The sequence below is a fragment of the Dermatophagoides pteronyssinus genome, unplaced genomic scaffold (assembly GCF_027571235.1).
Source record: "Dermatophagoides pteronyssinus isolate colony J.1.1.1.1 unplaced genomic scaffold, Derpt_VIB-CSIC_2022.12 sq0006, whole genome shotgun sequence".
Lineage (NCBI taxonomy): Eukaryota > Metazoa > Arthropoda > Arachnida > Sarcoptiformes > Pyroglyphidae > Dermatophagoides > Dermatophagoides pteronyssinus.
In genome coordinates this window covers 1210097-1229856 of record NW_027461530.1, presented here as the reverse complement: position 1 = coordinate 1229856, position 19760 = coordinate 1210097, and the positions used below count along the sequence as shown (strand labels likewise).

The 19760-nt window shown below is 30.1% G+C and overlaps 7 protein-coding genes across 7 annotated transcripts; 4 read left to right on the top strand and 3 right to left on the bottom strand.

Annotated features, from left to right (window-relative positions):
- The first annotated feature begins 667 nt into the window (after positions 1-667).
- LOC113795140 (uncharacterized) lies at positions 668-3901 on the top strand. Its single transcript, XM_075820395.1, has 4 exons — positions 668-1920; positions 1962-3330; positions 3411-3536; positions 3615-3901. The coding sequence occupies exons 1-4, from the start codon at positions 796-798 to the stop codon at positions 3755-3757; spliced, it is 2763 nt and encodes a 920-aa protein (XP_075676510.1). The 5' UTR covers positions 668-795; the 3' UTR covers positions 3758-3901.
- Positions 3902-3977: 76 nt separating this feature from the next.
- Positions 3978-7355, top strand: Adck1 (aarF domain containing kinase 1). The gene is made up of 4 exons (XM_027345324.2): positions 3978-4232; positions 4304-5225; positions 5290-5502; positions 5574-7355. The coding sequence occupies exons 1-4, from the start codon at positions 4150-4152 to the stop codon at positions 5907-5909; spliced, it is 1554 nt and encodes a 517-aa protein (XP_027201125.2). The 5' UTR covers positions 3978-4149; the 3' UTR covers positions 5910-7355.
- Positions 6344-7499, bottom strand: LOC113795137 (uncharacterized). The gene has a single exon (XM_027345325.2). The coding sequence runs from the start codon at positions 7155-7157 to the stop codon at positions 6354-6356; it is 804 nt and encodes a 267-aa protein (XP_027201126.1). The 5' UTR covers positions 7158-7499; the 3' UTR covers positions 6344-6353.
- A 111-nt stretch (positions 7500-7610) lies between these two features.
- Positions 7611-8363, top strand: LOC113795138 (uncharacterized). Its single transcript, XM_027345326.2, has 2 exons — positions 7611-8019; positions 8074-8363. The coding sequence occupies exons 1-2, from the start codon at positions 7704-7706 to the stop codon at positions 8208-8210; spliced, it is 453 nt and encodes a 150-aa protein (XP_027201127.2). The 5' UTR covers positions 7611-7703; the 3' UTR covers positions 8211-8363.
- On the bottom strand, positions 8236-10976 carry LOC113795134 (uncharacterized). Its single transcript, XM_027345321.2, has 5 exons — positions 10341-10976; positions 9954-10276; positions 9516-9894; positions 9169-9429; positions 8236-9108 (listed from the first exon to the last, which is right to left on the bottom strand). The coding sequence occupies exons 1-5, from the start codon at positions 10876-10878 to the stop codon at positions 8360-8362; spliced, it is 2250 nt and encodes a 749-aa protein (XP_027201122.2). The 5' UTR covers positions 10879-10976; the 3' UTR covers positions 8236-8359.
- A 229-nt stretch (positions 10977-11205) lies between these two features.
- glu (structural maintenance of chromosomes 4-like protein gluon) lies at positions 11206-15548 on the top strand. The gene is made up of 3 exons (XM_027345320.2): positions 11206-11482; positions 11543-11880; positions 11935-15548. The coding sequence occupies exons 1-3, from the start codon at positions 11356-11358 to the stop codon at positions 15472-15474; spliced, it is 4005 nt and encodes a 1334-aa protein (XP_027201121.2). The 5' UTR covers positions 11206-11355; the 3' UTR covers positions 15475-15548.
- mus81 (mus81 structure-specific endonuclease subunit) lies at positions 15475-17429 on the bottom strand. Its single transcript, XM_027345322.2, has 2 exons — positions 17225-17429; positions 15475-17163 (listed from the first exon to the last, which is right to left on the bottom strand). The coding sequence occupies exons 1-2, from the start codon at positions 17336-17338 to the stop codon at positions 15559-15561; spliced, it is 1719 nt and encodes a 572-aa protein (XP_027201123.2). The 5' UTR covers positions 17339-17429; the 3' UTR covers positions 15475-15558.
- Between the last annotated feature and the right edge of the window lie 2331 nt (positions 17430-19760).

Genomic DNA, 19760 nt, shown 5'->3' with positions numbered 1-19760 from the left:
AATAAAATGAAAAAAAATGAATTATAATGATGATGAACGGTTGGATGTCATAGCTTACAACAAACAACAACCAACAAACAAAAGAAATGCATTCCATACTTTGTTCTCATTTTTCTCTCATCATACCTATACACACATCTTATTTATCATTATCATCATCTTTATCTTTATCAGTGATTCTTACTTATCTCTTGGTCTATTATTTGCTACCACTTGAATCTATTTAGCTGTTTTTTTTGTTTTGTTTTATAAAAATGAAATATTTCTTCTTTTCTTTTCATGCTATGGTATATATAGCCTCATTATATAAATGTTATATAATGATGAATTTCTTTTTACTTTTTACTTTTTAATTTACACACATACACAGTAAAATCATTGACATGAATCGCTGGTTTATAATCTTCTTTCAGTTGTCGTTGTTGTTCGCATAAAGGAAAAAAAAGAAAGGGAGAAAACTGATGTGGTCACCAAAAATGAAAGGAAATCTATTTTTCTTTAAGAAAAAGAAAAAATTTTCAGTAGCCAAAAGAGAGCGAGATTGAATGAACAGATGAAGATGCTACTAATGTAGTAGCCAGCATATATAAATGGATGTTAAATGAAATTTATGAGAAAAATTGAAAATTTTTTTTCTCCCTATACTGATTCCAAAGAAAAACATTGATTTTTGAAATTTCATTTTTCTATTAACAAATTGAAAAAAAATTATGTAATTTTCATTACATAATGATAATTAGTGAATTGTTTAATTGATTTTTTTCAATGAAAAAAAAAATAAATTAAACGATAATAATGATGAAGATGAATATCAATTCAATGAATATTAATGATTTTTTCATCTATATTTTAATATTAATAATAAAATTTGAAATTATTCGTTCAACATATTTATATCAAAATGTAAGTGCCAGTATCAGTCAATATGAACCGATTGTTCGATCATCATCAACAACAACAACAAATCAATATCATCATCATAATCATCAACCAAAACAACAACAACAACAAAAACATTTAAATGATAATCAAACACAATCAATTCAAACAAGTGGTTGGACACCGGTTATAACAACAACATCAACAACATCGACCACTATAAATTCAAATAAAAATGGTAATCAAAATCAACCTGCAACCATTTTATCTTATCAAGCAATTAATCCATCATCATCATCAATGCAACAAAAATCATCAATGTCATCATCAGCGATGGGCAGTGAATCAGCATCATCAAATATTGTTGCAAAAGTTGTTCCATTAGTTGCAACAAATTTCAATAATAATAATGTTGATCAACAACAAACAAATTCAATCAATATTTCATCACAATATTTAGCATCCGAATCAATATCAAGAAATAGTTATCAAACACCACATAATGCTTATATGATACATCCAACTAAATATAAACAGGCATTTTTTCCAGCTGAATCAATACGAACGGAATATAATAAAAGTGTTAAAAATTTACCAATTCATTCAACACATTCAAAGCGTAAATCATCATCGAAAGGAAATAAAATAATCGATTCAGTTGTTATGCCAATACCAATGATTAAACCACATAAACATGGTGCAACATTAGGTTTTAATCTACCTGAACAAGGATTAACATTATATTTAGATATTAATGAATTGGCAACAAAACCAATGGCACAGAATATTGGTCTTAAAGTTGTTGCACATCAAAAAAATCAACAATCAAATCAGGATGATGATGATGATGATATCGATGATGATGGTGAAGTTGATGACAATGTTGATCTTGAAAGCAATTTTGAAAAACAAGAAAATTCAAATCAATTTAGCAACAACAACAACTTAACATCAGCAATAACTGGAAGACGAATCGTGAATCCAGATGGACCGAAAAAAATTATTGTAAAAAAAAGCAAAATTTCGTTATCAAATGGCTATTAATGATTCGGCTGTAGCAAGAAAACCATACAAAGTTGTAGCAAAAAAAAGCAAATAATGGTCAATTATTATCACCAATGCAGGCTAAATTTTCACAACAACAAAATTCAACAGTAAACATTAATAATTTTGCCACAATGAATGATCGATATAAAAATCGTACGGCAAATATTCCACCAAGTGCATCAAGAATTCCAATTACATATAGTTCATTGAAAAATGATCAATATCAAGTAGATTTAGGCAATAATAACAACAACAATAATAAAAATGATCAAGCTATACAGCAAAAATTAATCAATAATTTTAATGATATGAATACGGGTAAAAATTTACAAAAAAATGAAAGAGAAATTATTACATTCAGTGATGATAATGATGGCGATGATGATGATGATAGTGATAGTGATAATGGATCATCAGATATTATGTTTCCATTAAATTTTGATAATCATTATGATACGAATGATGATGATGATTCAAATGAACAAATGTTACGTGCAACAACACAATTACCGATTGAAACAACAACAACATTTTGGTCGCTAAGAAATCCAAAAGATACAAATTCTTATCTAAATGAACCAAATGATCTAGTAACGAATGGTAATACATTAGAGGAAAAAGTTCGTAAACAAGAAATGATTGATAATGAATTGGTACAACAGATGCAGCTATTGTTGGAAAAAAGTACAAAATTAATTGAAATGTCAGCCGATAGTTGTACAGCAAAAAATCAAAGATGTCAATCACCACAGGATTTTTGTACAACAGTAACCAATTCAATCATTTCTAATACATCGACAACAATACGTGAAATTGCACAACAATTAGATGCACATCATATTCTGAATGAAGTATCCAGTTTATTTGAAAATGAATTACAAGATTTTATGGATTTTTCAACAAAAGGTTATACAATAATTTTACCATCAAATAATGCTGTCAAACGTTTACCACCAAATTTATTGAAAAGATGGCATAAAAATATGGAAACATTTATGTTAAATGGTTATCTAATTGAAGGTATTCATACTATTGATTCATTATCCAAAAATATGATGATAACAACTCGTGGCAAAACAAAACTTATTATTAATCGTCCATTCAATGAAACATATACAATCAATGGACAACGTGTTATACGAGCAAATCAACAAACATCAAACAATGGTCTGATACATGTCATTGATGGATTACTTTATCCAGGCTCGAATAAAGATATAATTGATACGTTAAAATCTTGTGGACGTTTTGATGGTTTTGTTACATTGGTTGAAGGAACTGGTTTTGCTGATCTTCTTCGTAAAGAAGGACCATTCACAGTATTTGTACCGAGTAATGATGCATTACAAAAAGTTCCAGATACTGATCTAGAAGTGATAAGAAGAAATATGACAGCTTTAAAAGGTAAATGTTATTTTTTTTTATATATTAGCAATTCAAACAAAACATTTTTTTTACAATTTATTTTCAATCATTCAAAATAGAATTTCTTATGTATCATGTTGCTCAAGGAGCTTATTATAGTCAAGATTTAAGAGATGGACAATTTATGCCATCAATTCTAAACGAACAATATCTACAGGCAGGTGTTCGTGTTGATGGATGTTCACGTAAGTCGATTTTTTCTCTTTTGATTCAAAAGGTAATTGTTTCGATTTTTTTGCTTTGTTGTTTTGTTGACAACATAGGACGATTAGTCGAAGTAAATGTATCACCATTATATCGTTCAGATATAGCCGCATCAAATGGTGTTATTCATGTTATCGATTGGATTCTTAAACCAGATGATCGAGATTGGTGTGATGGTATTATTTTGCCAAAACGACGATAATAATCATGATATGATTGATAATCCTATTCAATTTCTATTATTCAAAAAACAAAAAAAAACTTTGTCCAAGATTTTATCCTAAATAATTAAAAAAATGCGCAAATTATTTTAAATTTAAATTGATAATTTCCATTTCAAATTCGATAGATGGCATTCATTTACAATTATGTTAGTTGATGTGAATTTTTTTCAGCTGATCATTAAATTTCTTGATGATCAAAATGGTTATAACCAGTTTTTTTTCAATTTGAAGATGTCGTGACGTGTCTTGGTTCAATAGATTTACTTTTCCCTTGAATTATAAGAAAATTTTGTTTTTGATAAGGATACAAGTGTCCTTTTATTATTTTTATTTTTTCAAATGAACCAATGTTATTGATATTCAAATAATAATGTCTATAAGTAGATTTTTAAAATTTTCATCATTAGCTGGTATCGGTGGTTATACTGGTTATGTTCTTCATCAAAATGATTGGTATTATTAAATTTTGTTAGATGAATTGGGTTGATTATTTATTGATGATGATTTTATTCGATATGTTATAGGAATCCAAGACATATTGGTATAGTTCGTTTTGGTTTCGCTGCATATGCTGTTGGTCAGATTGCATTTGATTATAAATTTTCCGTATTAAAATTACGTGATGATTCGGAAGAAACATTGGAAAAATGGTCACAATGTCATCAACGTGCAGCTAATCGTTTATTACGATTATGTTCAACAAATGGTGGTGTATTTATCAAAGTAGGTCAACATATAGCTGCATTAGATTATCTTGTACCAAAAGAATACGTGAATACATTGAAAGTTCTGCATAGTCAAGCACCAAGATCAAAATTTTCTGATATTAAAAAAGTAATCGAAAAAGAACTTGGCGATAAACTTGATAATATATTCGATGAATTTGATGAAAAAGCCATTGCTTCAGCATCATTGGCACAAGTTTATCGTGCAAAACTTTATAATTCAAATGAAACGGTTGCCGTTAAGGTACAACATCCAAAAGTATTTCAACATAGTTTAGTTGATATTGCTACAATGGAATTTTTATTCAATGTAATCGATCGATTATTTCCGGAATTTTCATTAATGTGGCTTGTAAATGAAACCAAACGTAACATACCATTAGAATTGGATTTTGTTAATGAAGCTAAAAATTCGGAAAAAATTGCAATTTTATTAAAAGATTTACAATGGTTAAAAATACCACATATATATTGGAAATATACAACGAAAAGAGTTTTGATGATGGAATTTGTTGAAGGAACATCCATTACAGATAAAGAATTTTTCTTAGCAAATCGAATGAATTGTCAGGAAATTGCAAATCGTTTTGAAAATATGTATGGTAGAATGATTTATACATATGGTACTGTACATTGTGATCCACATCCCGGTAATGTTTTGGTGAAAAAAACAAGCAATAAAGATTTTTATCTTTATCTTCTTGATCATGGTCTTTATACTGTAAATGAAAAATTTTTAATTGTTTTTTCGGAAAAAAAGAATAATTTTTCTTTTCAATTTATAGCAATTAACCGATGAATTTCGTCAAAATTATTCAGCATTTTGGATGGCAATATTTCGTGGTGATTTAAAACAGATTCAAGAACGTGCCATTCGTATGGGTATCGAAGAAAAAGATGCACAATTATTATCCTGTATGGTAACAGCTAAACCATGGTCAGCAATATCACGTGGTCTAGAAAATCGTCCCAAAGATCAAACTATTATCAGTGAAGAGGTACAGAGATGATGATTTTCTATTTCAATGATTAATTTTTCTTTTCTTTTTTTTTATCCACTAAACATTAGAAAAATGAACTAAGAAAAAATGCATCATTATATGTTCATAATATATCACAAATATTGGGCAAAGTTGATCGTCAATTATTATTAATAATGAAAACAAATGATCTTATACGTAATATAAGTCATGTTTTAGGTTGTGATGAACGACGATCATTATTAAATATGAATCGTTATTGTATACAAACAGTTTATGAACAACGTTTATCACAATGTCAAAATAATATTTTTAAACGTTTTGCAATACATTTACAAACACGTTATTTATATTTTAAATTATCTTTATATTCATTTTATCTTTGGATTGATTCATGGTTTACGACAACCAGATTATCTTGTTAATTTAATCTTTTTTTTTGTTGTTTTTTTTGATAATATTTATTAATTTTTTTTTTAAAATTTTTCTTTAAAAATGATTATAATGAATTTAAATGGAGAAAAAAAATTAATTAATTAATCAATCAAAACTAGAAAAAAATGTTATGTTATGTTTTGTATGTTTTGTAGTGAAGATTATAATGATTTTTTAAAATTAAAAAAAGAAATTTCTATTCATTGAGATCTTAACAAAAAAAAAAAATTGTTTGAATTTAGTTTGCTTTCGATTGACAGATTTGTTTGTTTTGTACAATGAATACATGTCTATCAATGATGTCCGTTTTGTTTGTTGTTTGTAAGTTTTTTTTGTATTATAATGATGTTGATGAGCAAATTATTATTATAGATTAAAAAAATTCGAATAATGATAATCATGTAATAATAATAAATAAGTATAATTTATGAAAATTATGATTTAAATTTAATCAAAGGAATATTTTTATTATTATTACAATTATCACATACCCATTCAGCATAAACTTCTTGTGTTAAAAGAATAAATGCTCGTTCGGATATGCCTACACAGATACGATGATACCAAAAATTACAACCAGATTCACATAAAATAGCTTGATCATTATCATGAATTTCTTTTCGACAAAAACCACATTGATAAATTGGTGGTGCATTTGGATTGGCTGCATTGAATACCATTGATTGTTCGGGTGGATATGATCGACCGCCAGGACCACCTGGCATTCCAGGTGGTGGTGGACCACTGCCTAACATTCCAGGTGGTGGTGGTTTTGGACCAACACCCATACCTGGTGACATTCCACGAGGACCACCACTATTATTCATCATTCGAGCATTTCCAGGCATCATTCCTCCTGGACCATTTGGATTCATCATTGGACCGGGACCAGGTGGACCATGCTGCGACATTGGACCACCCATCTGTGGAGGCATACCAACAGAATGTGCATTACCACCGGGAGGAATAGGTGGACACATTGGTGGGGTATCATCGAATGGATTTGATGCATATAAAGTATCACCATAACCAGATCCAAGTGGCTGTGGCGGTGGAACCATCATTGAATCACCATTCTGATTTTGATTGGCATTACCTCTCATACCAGCACCGGAATTAGCTGCTGATCCTCGTCTTTTTTTCGGTGCTTTTACCACCGGTGGTTCAGAGCCATCCAAATGATGATCAACCGCAAGGGCCGATTGTTTATTTTTGGCGCTCTTACGTTCACGAGGCATTTTTGGTTGTGATGAATTGCTGGCACGACGAGCCAGTTTGAACAAAAAACATTAAACAGAAAAATAACCAAAAATTACTTGATTTGATATGATTGATTATCGATAATGCTGATTGATGTGATAGCTGGCCAAAATAGAGTTTTTAAATGAATTTGGTGTTATTATAAAGTGGAGAATGAAAGGAAGGAGATCATCAATCAATCAATCAATCAATCAATCAGGAAGAAAATTCTACTTATTTATCATTAGATATTGAATTCAATGATGATATTGCAACAACAACAAAAAAAACAATGAATTCATTACAGAATGAATTGTCTGTGTGTTTGTGTATATAATTGTGATATGTGGACAATAATAGACCATTCTTGCCTCAAGATAATATTCATCCACAAGAATAGCCCATCCCATTTTGTCCTATTGTTTATGAATATCATCCACATTTCGGTTTGAAATTGTTTTCTGTTGAAAAATTCTTGTTTATTTTCGATTTCGAATTAGCTCTTCAATTCTTCTTCTTTGATTATTTTTCATATCTTTGAAATAATGGATTCATCAAAACAAAAATCTTTGACAATCAAACAACAAATGTTAACCAACAATGATGATAAACATTCGAATGTTATGTTCATCAATAAGACAACGATAAAAAATCCAAAATGGCCGAATGATCAACAACAACAAAAGATGACTCCAGGTCACGAATCATCTATTGCAAAAAATATCAAACTTGACAACAATAATTTGTCAAATTCAAATTCAAAATTTCGAATTGATGGTACAAAATCTTTGACAAAATTCAAATCAATGACTGAAAATTATTATGACAAAATGCAAAGTAAAACACCAGCTTGTAAAAAAGGTATTTAAAAAAAAATTGATCATGTCATCTAATAATTATAATAAATCTATACAGAGCTAAAATTTGCCTGTACTGCAAAATATGATCCTAAAATGGAAACTGGCATACCATTAATTAAACCAAAGCCAACAACCAAAATTGTTCCATTCAAGTTTGCAACAGCAGAACGATCAACGAAACGACCAAAATAAAAATGAATAAATGTTTCAAAAAATATTTCTGTCCAAATTAAACATTGAATTTATTCATAAAATAATTCATTTTTTTATATAAGTATAATTTTTTTTAATAATGGAACATTTTAATTCAAAATCAGTAATAATAAACAAAGAATTATAGATTAATATTCTTCTTCTTCGGCATTTTCGGGAACCATTTCATGTTCATGTTCTTCTTCATGTTTACTAATTTGATCACCATCATCGCTAGTAAAATTACATCCTTCATATTTACAACGGTACATTATAAGTTGTGAATCATTATTCGATTGACGTTGACGTTTCTTTTGTGGTCTTTTCACACCTTTATGTGAATGTATGATATGCTTGTTAAGATCACCATTACGTTTGAAACCTTTGCCGCAATTTTCATAAGGACAGAAAAAATTTCTTATATCTGAATGTGTCAATTTGTGTACATTCAATGTATTAACGTAATAGGTAATATACTTGCAACCAGGATGATCACAAGCATAAACTGGTTGTTCATTTGAATGTGTCAATACATGGACATAATACGCTTTTGGACTTTTATAAACAGCATCACATCCGGCCACTCTACAACGATAAAGAATGTTTTTATGAATATTTCGATGACGATTATGGTTGCCAGAATCTTTAGATAATTTGCCACAAACTTCACATTTGTATTTACCACCATGAACATCGTTTTTGTGTTTACCCAAAATCGAACGGAAATGTGTTGCAAAGTCACAGTTTTCATGATCACAACGATAAGCTTTAACCGTATATTGATGATGGCGATCTTTTAAATGATTTAATAATCCTTCGGTTGATCCAAAATTTTTCTGACATAGTTCACAATCAGTTCCAATAAGATCATTATCTTGATAAATGTCATTAACACTGCCTGTTTCGCAGATTAAAAAAAAATTTAATTCAACTATAAAATTAAAAAAAACCATCTTACCTCCAATAATTTCTAATTCTTGTGGATTACTGCTATTTTTATTCATCATAAATAATATTTTTCTTGCCGTATTTGCCGGTGAATCATCATCTAATTGTGAATCAGAATATTCACTATCGATCGATTTGTTCTTTCGTATACGTTTAACCAATGTCATACCATCTTCGGTATTGGAATCATCGTCATTTTTATTTTCATCTTCATTTTCTGTTTCATTGGCTGCCAATTCTTCACCATCAATTGGTTCGCTTTTGAGACGAGCTATGCAAAAATTAAAGATATTAAATGATTTGTATCGTAATCAAATAAAACAATCAAAAATATTTCGTTCGGCTATTTAAACATACCTCGATGGACCAATTCGATGTGTCGCATTAATTCTCTTTCGCGCGCATATGTTCGTCTGCATTCACCATACATGCATGTATATTTTCGTTTAACATAGCCGTGTTTTAGCATGTGTAAAGCCAGATTTCTTCGACGTTTAAAAACGGCACCACAATTTTCATAAGTGCACTTGTGTTTATAAACCAAACTTCGATCTTTATGAATTAATGAATGTGTATAATATGATGGCCGATCTTTGAATATACGACCACATCCTTCGAAATCGCATTTAAATTGTTTGGTAACTTCAATATTGTGTGCAATTTTTTTATGTCGATCCAAACGGCCAGCATATATATCGGTATAATCACAACCCGGAAAGTTACATTTCAATTTTTCCTTTACGAAAACAAATATTATATTTTTGTAACAGTGAAAATTTGTATGAAAAAAAATACCTTTTTCGATATATGAAGTTTATAATGTTGAACTAAAGTTGTCTTGTTATCGAACATTTCATTACACATTTCACATATTAAACAGACATCTGGATGGTAATCTTTTTCGTGTTGTGTTAATTCATGTAACGCAAACGCAGTCTCACAATTTTCATGATTACAAACAACCAATGGATTATCTTCGTGTTCCAATAGATGTCCTTCTAATTTAAGACGGCAACGAACTTTTAATCCACATGCCGGGCATTCTGGAAGCGGAGCAGATTTTTGCCCGGGAAGTCTGCGAATGATTGATGGACCGAACTCGTTGATTCCATTGACAACTGAGAATAAATTTTGGAAAAAAATGTAAATTTTTTTTAATGTTTTATTTAAATGATAACATACCTTCTTCTTCTTCTTCATTAGGATTATCAAGTTCAACAAATTCAAGCTGATTATCTTCATTCAAAACAATATCTGTATTAACTTCTTGAATTAATGATTGATATTTTTCTTCATCATCAGCGATAAAAGTGACAAGATCGGTTTCCAACGATTCAACAATGGCTTTATATTTAAAATGTTTGTCATCTTTGAAATAATCATCAATAATAAGATCCAATACAGTTTTAAACTTGTACATTATTTCAAAACTTTTTGACAAATAATTATTATCTTCTTTCAATGTTTTTACTTGTTCATTGTGAAAAGCGACAAAATCATCGATCGATACCTGATAACCTTCTTGTTCGATCAATATTTGATGATCATTTTCAATTTCCATATTATTTTCGGTAATTTCTTGTTTAATTTGTGGCATTTCGACAGCTGTCGATGATTCCGGCGTAGGTTGTTGTTCCGTTTGAATCATTTCTTGATTAATTTCATAAATTACTTCAGATTGTTCCATCTTGCGCGCATTAAGAAACGAAAAAAAAACCATTCACACACCTTGACTCAATCCCGTCCAAATAGAATTAATCGAAATTTTATAAACATTGAATGTGCAAAACAACCATTCACACACACCTTGACTCAATGTCGTACAAATAGAAAAGGGAGTGAGTAAAGCGAGAAAAAAAAATGTGATATGCTCAACGAAAATTTCTTTTTACGCATGCTCATTTGGTGGCAATTTTTTTTTAACGCCATCTTTATTTGAATATTTAGTCGTTCGGTGGTGTTACTGCGAAAAAAAAACAAGGCAATTTTGAAAAAATTTTCGAACGTCATTTTTGCACGGATCATTCAAAATGTATTCATCAAAATAAAAAATAGCTCGATTATCCATCATTCGATTGGCGGTTAATTTGAGTGACGATAATTATAATTCGATAATTCTACATTCAAAATAAATGTTTGAATTTTCGAATTGCTTTTGATTTTTTCTTCAATTTTTTTTTTAGAAATCTTCGAAAAGATGCCTCGAGCTCCCAAAAATCAAGATTCCACTTTGACTTTAACTTCTAATCGTTCATCGGTTGGCAAACGTAATAGTATCGGCAATGATTTTGAAGAACAATTTCATGAAGAACGTGGTACTCAAAGTATGTGTCATTCTCGATGACATCTGACATCTAATCTAATAATTCATTTTTTTCATTCAGTCATTGATGATATCTACATACCTCCACCTCCTTTACAGCCTCAAAACTTGGATGATCAAACTGGTGAACGTTTGATTATCGAAACGATAGGAATCACTAATTTTAAATCATTCGGTGGATACACTCTTCTTGGACCTTTTTACAAAAGTTTTAATTCAATTGTCGGACCAAATGGAAGTGGAAAATCAAATGTCATCGATTCAATGTTGTTTGTGTTTGGTTACCGTGCTCATAAACTTCGTTGTACTAAGATATCATCTATCATTCATAATAGTGAATCAATGCCTAATTGTCAATTTGCTCAAGTTGATGTCAATTTTGCCATGATCGATGATAAGGTTAGTATTTGAAAAAAAATCTGATTCTGGTTATTCTGATCAATATTTCTGTAGGGTGATGATAATGTTGACGTAATCGATGGTTCTCGATTTACTGTCAGTCGTGTGGTCAACAAAGATAATTCTTCTCATTATATGATTGATAATCGTAGAATGCAGTTCAGAGATGTATCAAAAAAACTTCAAGAAGTCGGTATTGATCTTCGTTATAATCGTTTCCTAATTCTTCAAGGTGAAGTTGAACAGATATCGTTGATGAAACCAAAAGCCGATCCTAATAGTGATGTCGGTATGTTGGAATATCTTGAAGATATAATCGGTACTTCTCGTTACAAAGAACCGATAGACAAACTTGCCGTTAAATATAATGAATTAAATGAACAACGAACACAATATGTTGTTCGAGCCAATTATGCACAAAATGAATTGAAATCTTTTGAAAAATCTAAAAATGAAGCTATTCAAGCTTTAGTATTGGAAAACAAGAAAAAGATTGAAAAAGCCAAACTTGTTCAATATCATCAATATAGACTATCGAAAAAATTGCAACATCATGAAGAAGAGTATGCCATATTCGAACAAAAATTCAACGATTTTAACAAAGAAGAAGAAACTATCGGATTGGAAAAGGCAAAATTTGATGAAGAGGAAAAAACCAAATCAATCGAATTCACTGAGCTTGAAAAAAATGCTGAAAAATTAAAATTAAAATTTCAAGAATGTAATAAAAATGATTTATATTATAATCAACGAATGAAATCAACAAAAGATAAATTGAAAAAATTGAAAAACAAAATTATTGAAGATCAGAAAAAGTTAGCCGAATGGACGGATATGCCATCACAAAATGATGAACTGATTGAAAAACTTGAACAATCTAAAATAGAAATGGAAACAGAATTGAAACAAATTGAAGAAAAAATGAATGAAGAAACATCTATCGCACAAAAAGCTTGTTCAGAATTGATTAAACAACGAGATCAGCTGAATTTGGAATCGATCAAATTCAAAGATATGCAAAGCTCGAAATTAGATCAGATGAATGAAGCATATAATCAATTTATGGTTTATAAACAACAAGCTGATTCAACAAAAGATAAATATGAACAACTTCAAACTAAATTTCGGCATATACATGATGAAACAGATGAAAAAAATCGAATGCTTGAAAAATATCAACAAGAAATACCAGTAGATCAAGCTAAATTGAAAAAATTTCAATCACAACTTAAAACATTGGAACAGAAACGTAAAGATCTGACCGAAATAATTGAACATAAAGCATCCGAACTTCTTAATCTTCGACGATCTATTCATAATGTTAAATCGAATGATGCCACCAGAGAGGCACTTATGGATGCTAAACATAAAGGAATTTTGGATGGCATATACGGACGTTTGGGCAATCTTGGCGCCATTGATAAAGAATATGATGTTGCTGTTTCAACGGCTTGTGGTCGTTTGAAAAATTTCGTTGTCGATACAATTGATAATGCACAAAAATGTGTAGAATTCCTGAAACAACAAAAATTATCATCAGCCACGTTCATTGCGTTAGATAAACTCAGAGTTCAATGGCAACCTTCAATATCGTATCCGGAAAATGTTCCACGTCTAGTCGATTTGATTCGGATAAACGATGATCGAATTCGTCCGGCTTTCTATTATGCATTGGGTGAAACTTTGGTTGCCAAAGATATTGATCAAGCCAGACGTATAACGCAACAAAAACGTTATAGAGTTGTAACTTTAAAGGGTGATATGATCGAAATGGATGGAGCTATGACTGGTGGCGGCCAACCTAGATCTGGTGGTATGGGCCAGTCAATTGCTGAAACAGGACCGGATGTTTCGGAAGACCAAATGATAAAACTTGCTAAAGAGATCGAATCGTTACAAATGGAACGACAACAGCTCGATATTGAAATCGATGGTGTTCATGATAGTATTACTAAATTGGAAAGAGATTTAAAATTTATGGAAGAAAAAGCAAATAGTTTTCGATTGGATATACAAGAATCGGCAAATCGTTTGAAACAAGTTCAAGAAAATATAGAACGTCAAAAGATTGAAGTGGAAAAATTGAAAAATAATCCAAAATTAGATGAAGCCGAACAATTATATCTAAAAGCTAAACAAGTTTATGATAAATCAATGACCGAAATGAATTCGCTGCTAGAACAGGTCAAAGATCTTGACAATTTAATCAATGAAAAAATTGATGAACGTATGGGTCCATTGAAGAAAAGACGTAAAACATTGGAAAAAAATATGAAAGAAAATCAGACGCAATTGAATCAACTTGTTTCGGAAAAAACTTCCGCAGAATTGAATCTGAAAAAAGCTGAAGAAGCAATAGCAAATAATTTGAAAAGTCAAGAGGAAACTGAGCAAGAAATGGAAGAAATTAAGAAACAAATTGCAGAAATCGAGATTGTTGCCAAAGAAATCACTGAAAAATATGAAAACGCTCAACAAGAATGTTTAACTAAAGAGAAGGAACTAAATGATCTTCGAACACGTGCACGAGAAATGGATGCCAAGTTTAATTCAATCAAGAATTCTAAACTGGATCTGAAATTGGAAGCTGAAGAAAAGTTCAAAGTTTTAAAAGATAAACGTGAAAAAATGGCTAGATATCGTGCTGAATTAGAATCAATCAAATTGGATCCGATCGATGACGATGAAGATGATCCTCAACCAATGGAAACTGATCAAGAACCAATGGAAATTGATCAAGAATCTGAAATTACGCAAACAAATGGAGTATCCGATTCGTCCGGAGGGGAAAAACCAAAGAAAAAATATCATATGACTATTCCTATACTTTCTGACGAAGAATTAGAAGAGCTTTCTTTTGATATGATTGAAAAGAATATCAAATCTATTGAATCTGAATTGGGAAATTTGTCGCCAAATTTTGCAGCCATCGAAATATTTCGTAAACATCGTCGTGATTATCTAGCTAAACTAAACGATTTGAATGAAGTTACAGCCAAACGTGATATGTACATGGAACATTTAAGAGAAACGAAAAATCGTCGTTTTAAAGAATTCAAAACGGGCTATCTAACCATTGCACGTAAATTGAAAGAATTGTATCGATCAATAACATTGGGTGGTGATGCCGATCTAGAATTTATCGATTCATTGGATCCATTTTCCGAAGGAATCAATTATGCTGTACGACCGAATAAGAAAACCTGGAAAATAAATATTCATCTATCGGGTGGTGAAAAAACATTGGCATCATTGGCTCTGATATTTGCACTACATTACTATAAACCATCACCATTATATATAATGGATGAAATTGATGCGGCATTAGATTTTAAAAATGTATCAATCATTGCTAATTATATCAAAAAACGAACACGTAACACACAATTTTTGATTATATCTTTACGAAATAATATGTACGAATTGGCTGATCGTTTGATTGGCATTTATAAAACATACAACATAACCAAATGTATTCCTTTTGATCCGATTGCATTTGATCGAAAATTTGGTATTAACCAATCCTGTACACAATTGACAAACACACAAACAACAACAACGACGACTACTGCCACACAACAATCAGAAAATTGATTTGTTTAATAATATTGTTTAATAATTTAGTTTAATTAAAAAAAAAAAAAATAAAAATATTAAAAATTACAAAATATTGAAAGATCAATTATAAAATTGATAAATTTTTTTACTAATCGCAGGACCTAGACGACGATCTTGTACGCCTGAAAGTGAATCACATTTTAAATCGGTTAATAATTTTTCACGTTTTCGATCATCATCTAACAAAGAATATGCTTGAATAAGTGAACGAATAGTTGGATATTTTTTAACAAGTGTTTCAATTTTTTTCATAGATAAACCACGTATTTGTAATAAATGTTTGATAAACATTTCTTTTGCTGTAAATATGGTTATTTTACTTGAATTTGTAATAAATTCATTGAATGTCATATAAACAAGATCATTTGCACAGGTTTTTTCCAATCGTTTTCGATCTTGACATGAGATCAAAGATTTATTTTTATAAAAATTTTGTAACCATCTTGACATGTTAGCTAAATATCGTACAGTTTCATCAAAATTATCCGTTAATTTTATTTCGAATCCATCAATTTCACAATTTGTAATGGCTTGTTCAAGTGTAGCTGCCGATAAAAAACCATGATCTTGTTTCCGTGATTTTTTTCCAAAATATTCAATCAAATACATTGGATTACGAATGCCAGAATTTCTTAAACGAAATTTTTGTTCATTCCATCGATGACTTTTAATTGAACTAGCTAAATCATCAATACGTTTACGTTCGATAATATAATCAAGAACCAATTCACGACGAATTTGATGTTGAATATTGTTTTGATTGTTTGTATCAAATTGTGTTTGAATTTTTTCTCTAGCTATCCAAACAAAATCACCTAAAGGAAGTGTACGAATTTCTACCGGTATACCTTTTTGTTGAAGAGCAACTGGAAATGCTGTACGATTCTGTGTACCTTGCCGGTCTGAATATCGTTCTCTAGTATCAATACAAAGTACTATTTCATAAGTACCAGCTTCAAGAATAAAATTCTGACAAATATTTTGTGTAGATTCAGCACAATGATTTTGTTTTTCATAATAATTCGTAATAAGATTATTTGATTGGTCGTTGAGAAAACGGTTGGCAAAATCCTTTAATGATGGACATTGTTTTGCTAATTGTATGGCCAATTTTCGTCCACTATCGGTTAGAAAATATCTAGCATTTCGATCCGAAGTTTTGTCAACTAATTGTCGTTTATGAATTAATGAATTTAAAGTGACAGTCAAAATTAATGGTCGTGTATTCGTATAAAGTTCGGCCATATCTTGAAGATCAAGTTTATTCACTCGACTATCATCAAATTCAAGATGACGTCGAAGTAATGCAATTAAAATTGCAAACGGTGTTTGACCTGGTGTTGGAACCCAATTTTTAACATTTCTTTGCGTGACTGTTTTTGTGATTTTTACCGGTGGACTATCTTTGGCAATAACATTATTGGTTGATTGTTTAGGAGTATGTATTAATTGACGTTTAGCACGAATAGCAATAGGTAAAATATCCGTTATGGCACGTTGTGGTGAATGTTGTTGGCTGGAAACAACTTCTTTCGGTAATCGATCATTTTGTTTGGCAAATTCTTTGTCAATTTTTTCACAGATTTTTGTGCCAAAATTTTTAAGCTTTTTACAATCTTCACCCGATCTTAATGGATGAGGATGTTCACGTAATGTTTTTAATGCCTAAATTCAATTGAAACGAAAAAAAAACTAAAAAAATTTTCAAACAAAATTAAATACAAACCTTTCCATAAACAAATTCCAGTTTACTACCATGTTGTCGAGCTTGATCACGCCATTGTGTTAACCATTTTATAATCAATGGATTTATATCATCCGCTCTATTTTCTTGGGACATTTTTATTCATTAAAACAAAAAAATTTGTTAAAATCTAAATTGTTTTTTCTTTTTAAAAATATCATTCAAAACAACAAATCCACAACTGACGTGTACACAAAAAAAATAACGGATTTTTTGTTTCAAAATTCAAATTACAAAACTGCTGCCATCTTTCGAAAGATTTTGGTAGCAAATTTTTATTTCAAATCAATCAATCAATTTTATTATTTGGATCAAAACAAAAATGCAAAACTAAGAAATGACAATTATTGGCCAATCGTCAAATCGACGCCCATCAATCATCATCATCATCAATCGAATTACGAATCGTCGACGACGATCATCATCAAATGTTGTTCGCATTGGGCGTTCGCAAAAAAAAAGTAATTTTCATTCATGAAAAGTTTCGAGGTCAATTCTTTTCATTTCATTTTTGTCATCATTGTTTTGAGTAAAATAACGACAAAACAAAGCAAAACAAAATAACGAATCTTTTTTAGCATCGTTATGTAATTCAACAACACGAACAAAAACATCTTTGACGATTAGATTCGCGACACTTGTTATGGTGTGATAATAATAATGATAATGATGATAAAAGAAGCGATAGAGAAAATTGTAACAACAACAAATTGTTATCCAGAAAAAAAAGATCTTATCCATCATCATCATCATTTCGATTTCATTTGTTCAGTTGTTGTTGTTGAAAAAAATCTATTATTTTCAAAGATTTTTTCAAAATTCCATCAAGATAATAATGATTCTCTATTGTTTTGTTTTGTTTTTTGCATTGTTATTCAATATTACACGATTGGCTGATATTGGCCAATTTGGATTGATGAAATGCTGTTGATGATGGCTGAAAAGTAACAACACAGCAGCCGAAACAGAAAAATTCAACCCAGGCTTTGCAAAAAAAAAAAAAAATGACCAAATAACCATGATGAAACACAAACACAGATTCTCATTTCTCATTCAGTTGGGTAATGTGTTTTTGGGGAGGAAAAAAAAATTTGCTGAAATAACATTTGCAAAATGTTTTTTTAATGATCATTTTTGGCCACAAATAAAAAAAGAATTTCATTTCATTTTTTCACTCATCCAAGAATAATGATGATTTTCAAATGATGATGATGATGATCTATTTTTTTTTCACTTGGCCTTAACGTTACAGAAGAAAAAATTGCACGTGTTATTTTGTTTTTTGCTTCAAAAGAAACTGAACGATAAAGATCATTATGACAATCAAAATCATATTACATCATGGATCACTGATGATGATGATGATGATGAATGGCAACGAAAAAAATTACTTATGATCTTCATTTTTTGGTTTGTTTTGGCTGAATATTTTTCTTCGTTGGGAAAAAAAATATCGTCATGTAATTTTCCGAATCTTAAAAATTATTTTGCCAGTCGTTGTTGTTTTTCTCATCTATGTTCTATGATCGTGTTTATTATTGTCACATTTTTTTTCGAGGATTATTATGTCATCATCATATCGATGATTGTTGTTGACTGTCAATAGGTTATTTGATTATGGATTACACAATTTGGATTAAAAAACTTTTTTTTTTTGCAAATCTTTGGTTGGGAAAGGATTGTCTCACTGAAATATTGATTAATGAATTAACCACAACCACCGGATAAGAGAAGATTTGCGATAATTCTGTGTTTAAAGAGAAAAAAACAAAATAGATATCCAACCCTTTTTATCTGATTAATCTTTTGTAAAAATCAAATCAATTTTTTTTCTGTTTGTTTGTTTGAAAAATTATTTAAATTTTATATCGATTCCTCATTTATTGTTGTTGATCCATAATTGACAATGTTCATAAATTTTGTTACACGTTGTTTCCAATACTGTCACTTTTGTGCCAAAGTCGATGTCTGTGAATGTGATTTTCTATCTCGCTTTGTGTGTCTGTGTGTGTGTTATATTTGCGTTCTAACGACTCGTTTTTTTTTCTTCTCGTTAATTATTTTTCGCAAGAATTCATTTCAAGGTTTTATCCGATTGTCATATCCTTTTTACGGTTTTTTTTTCTGCATCTTCCCTCACTTTTTTGAACTTTGAACTTTTGCATAATCAAATATTGTTGTTGATCAAATGATTTTTTGACATTGATCATCTTTCCCCGAATGATTGTCACTTTTGTTTGTTTGTTGCGAATTCTATTATTACTTATCGATATTCAAATGTTTTTTTTTCATTTCAAATTGAAATTCTTAAAATTTTCAATTTTTCTTTTTTTGAATTTGTGAAGATAAAAATTTGTCACCAAAAGAAAAAAAAACAAGTAAAATCCGATCTTCGAAACTATTTCTACCGTTGATTAAATCTATTGGTCGGGTTTAAATAGTTGACCAAGAACGAAAGACGAAGAAAAGAAAAATTGCGCGCATTAAAGTGCGCGCCACAACTTTTTCTCATGCATTT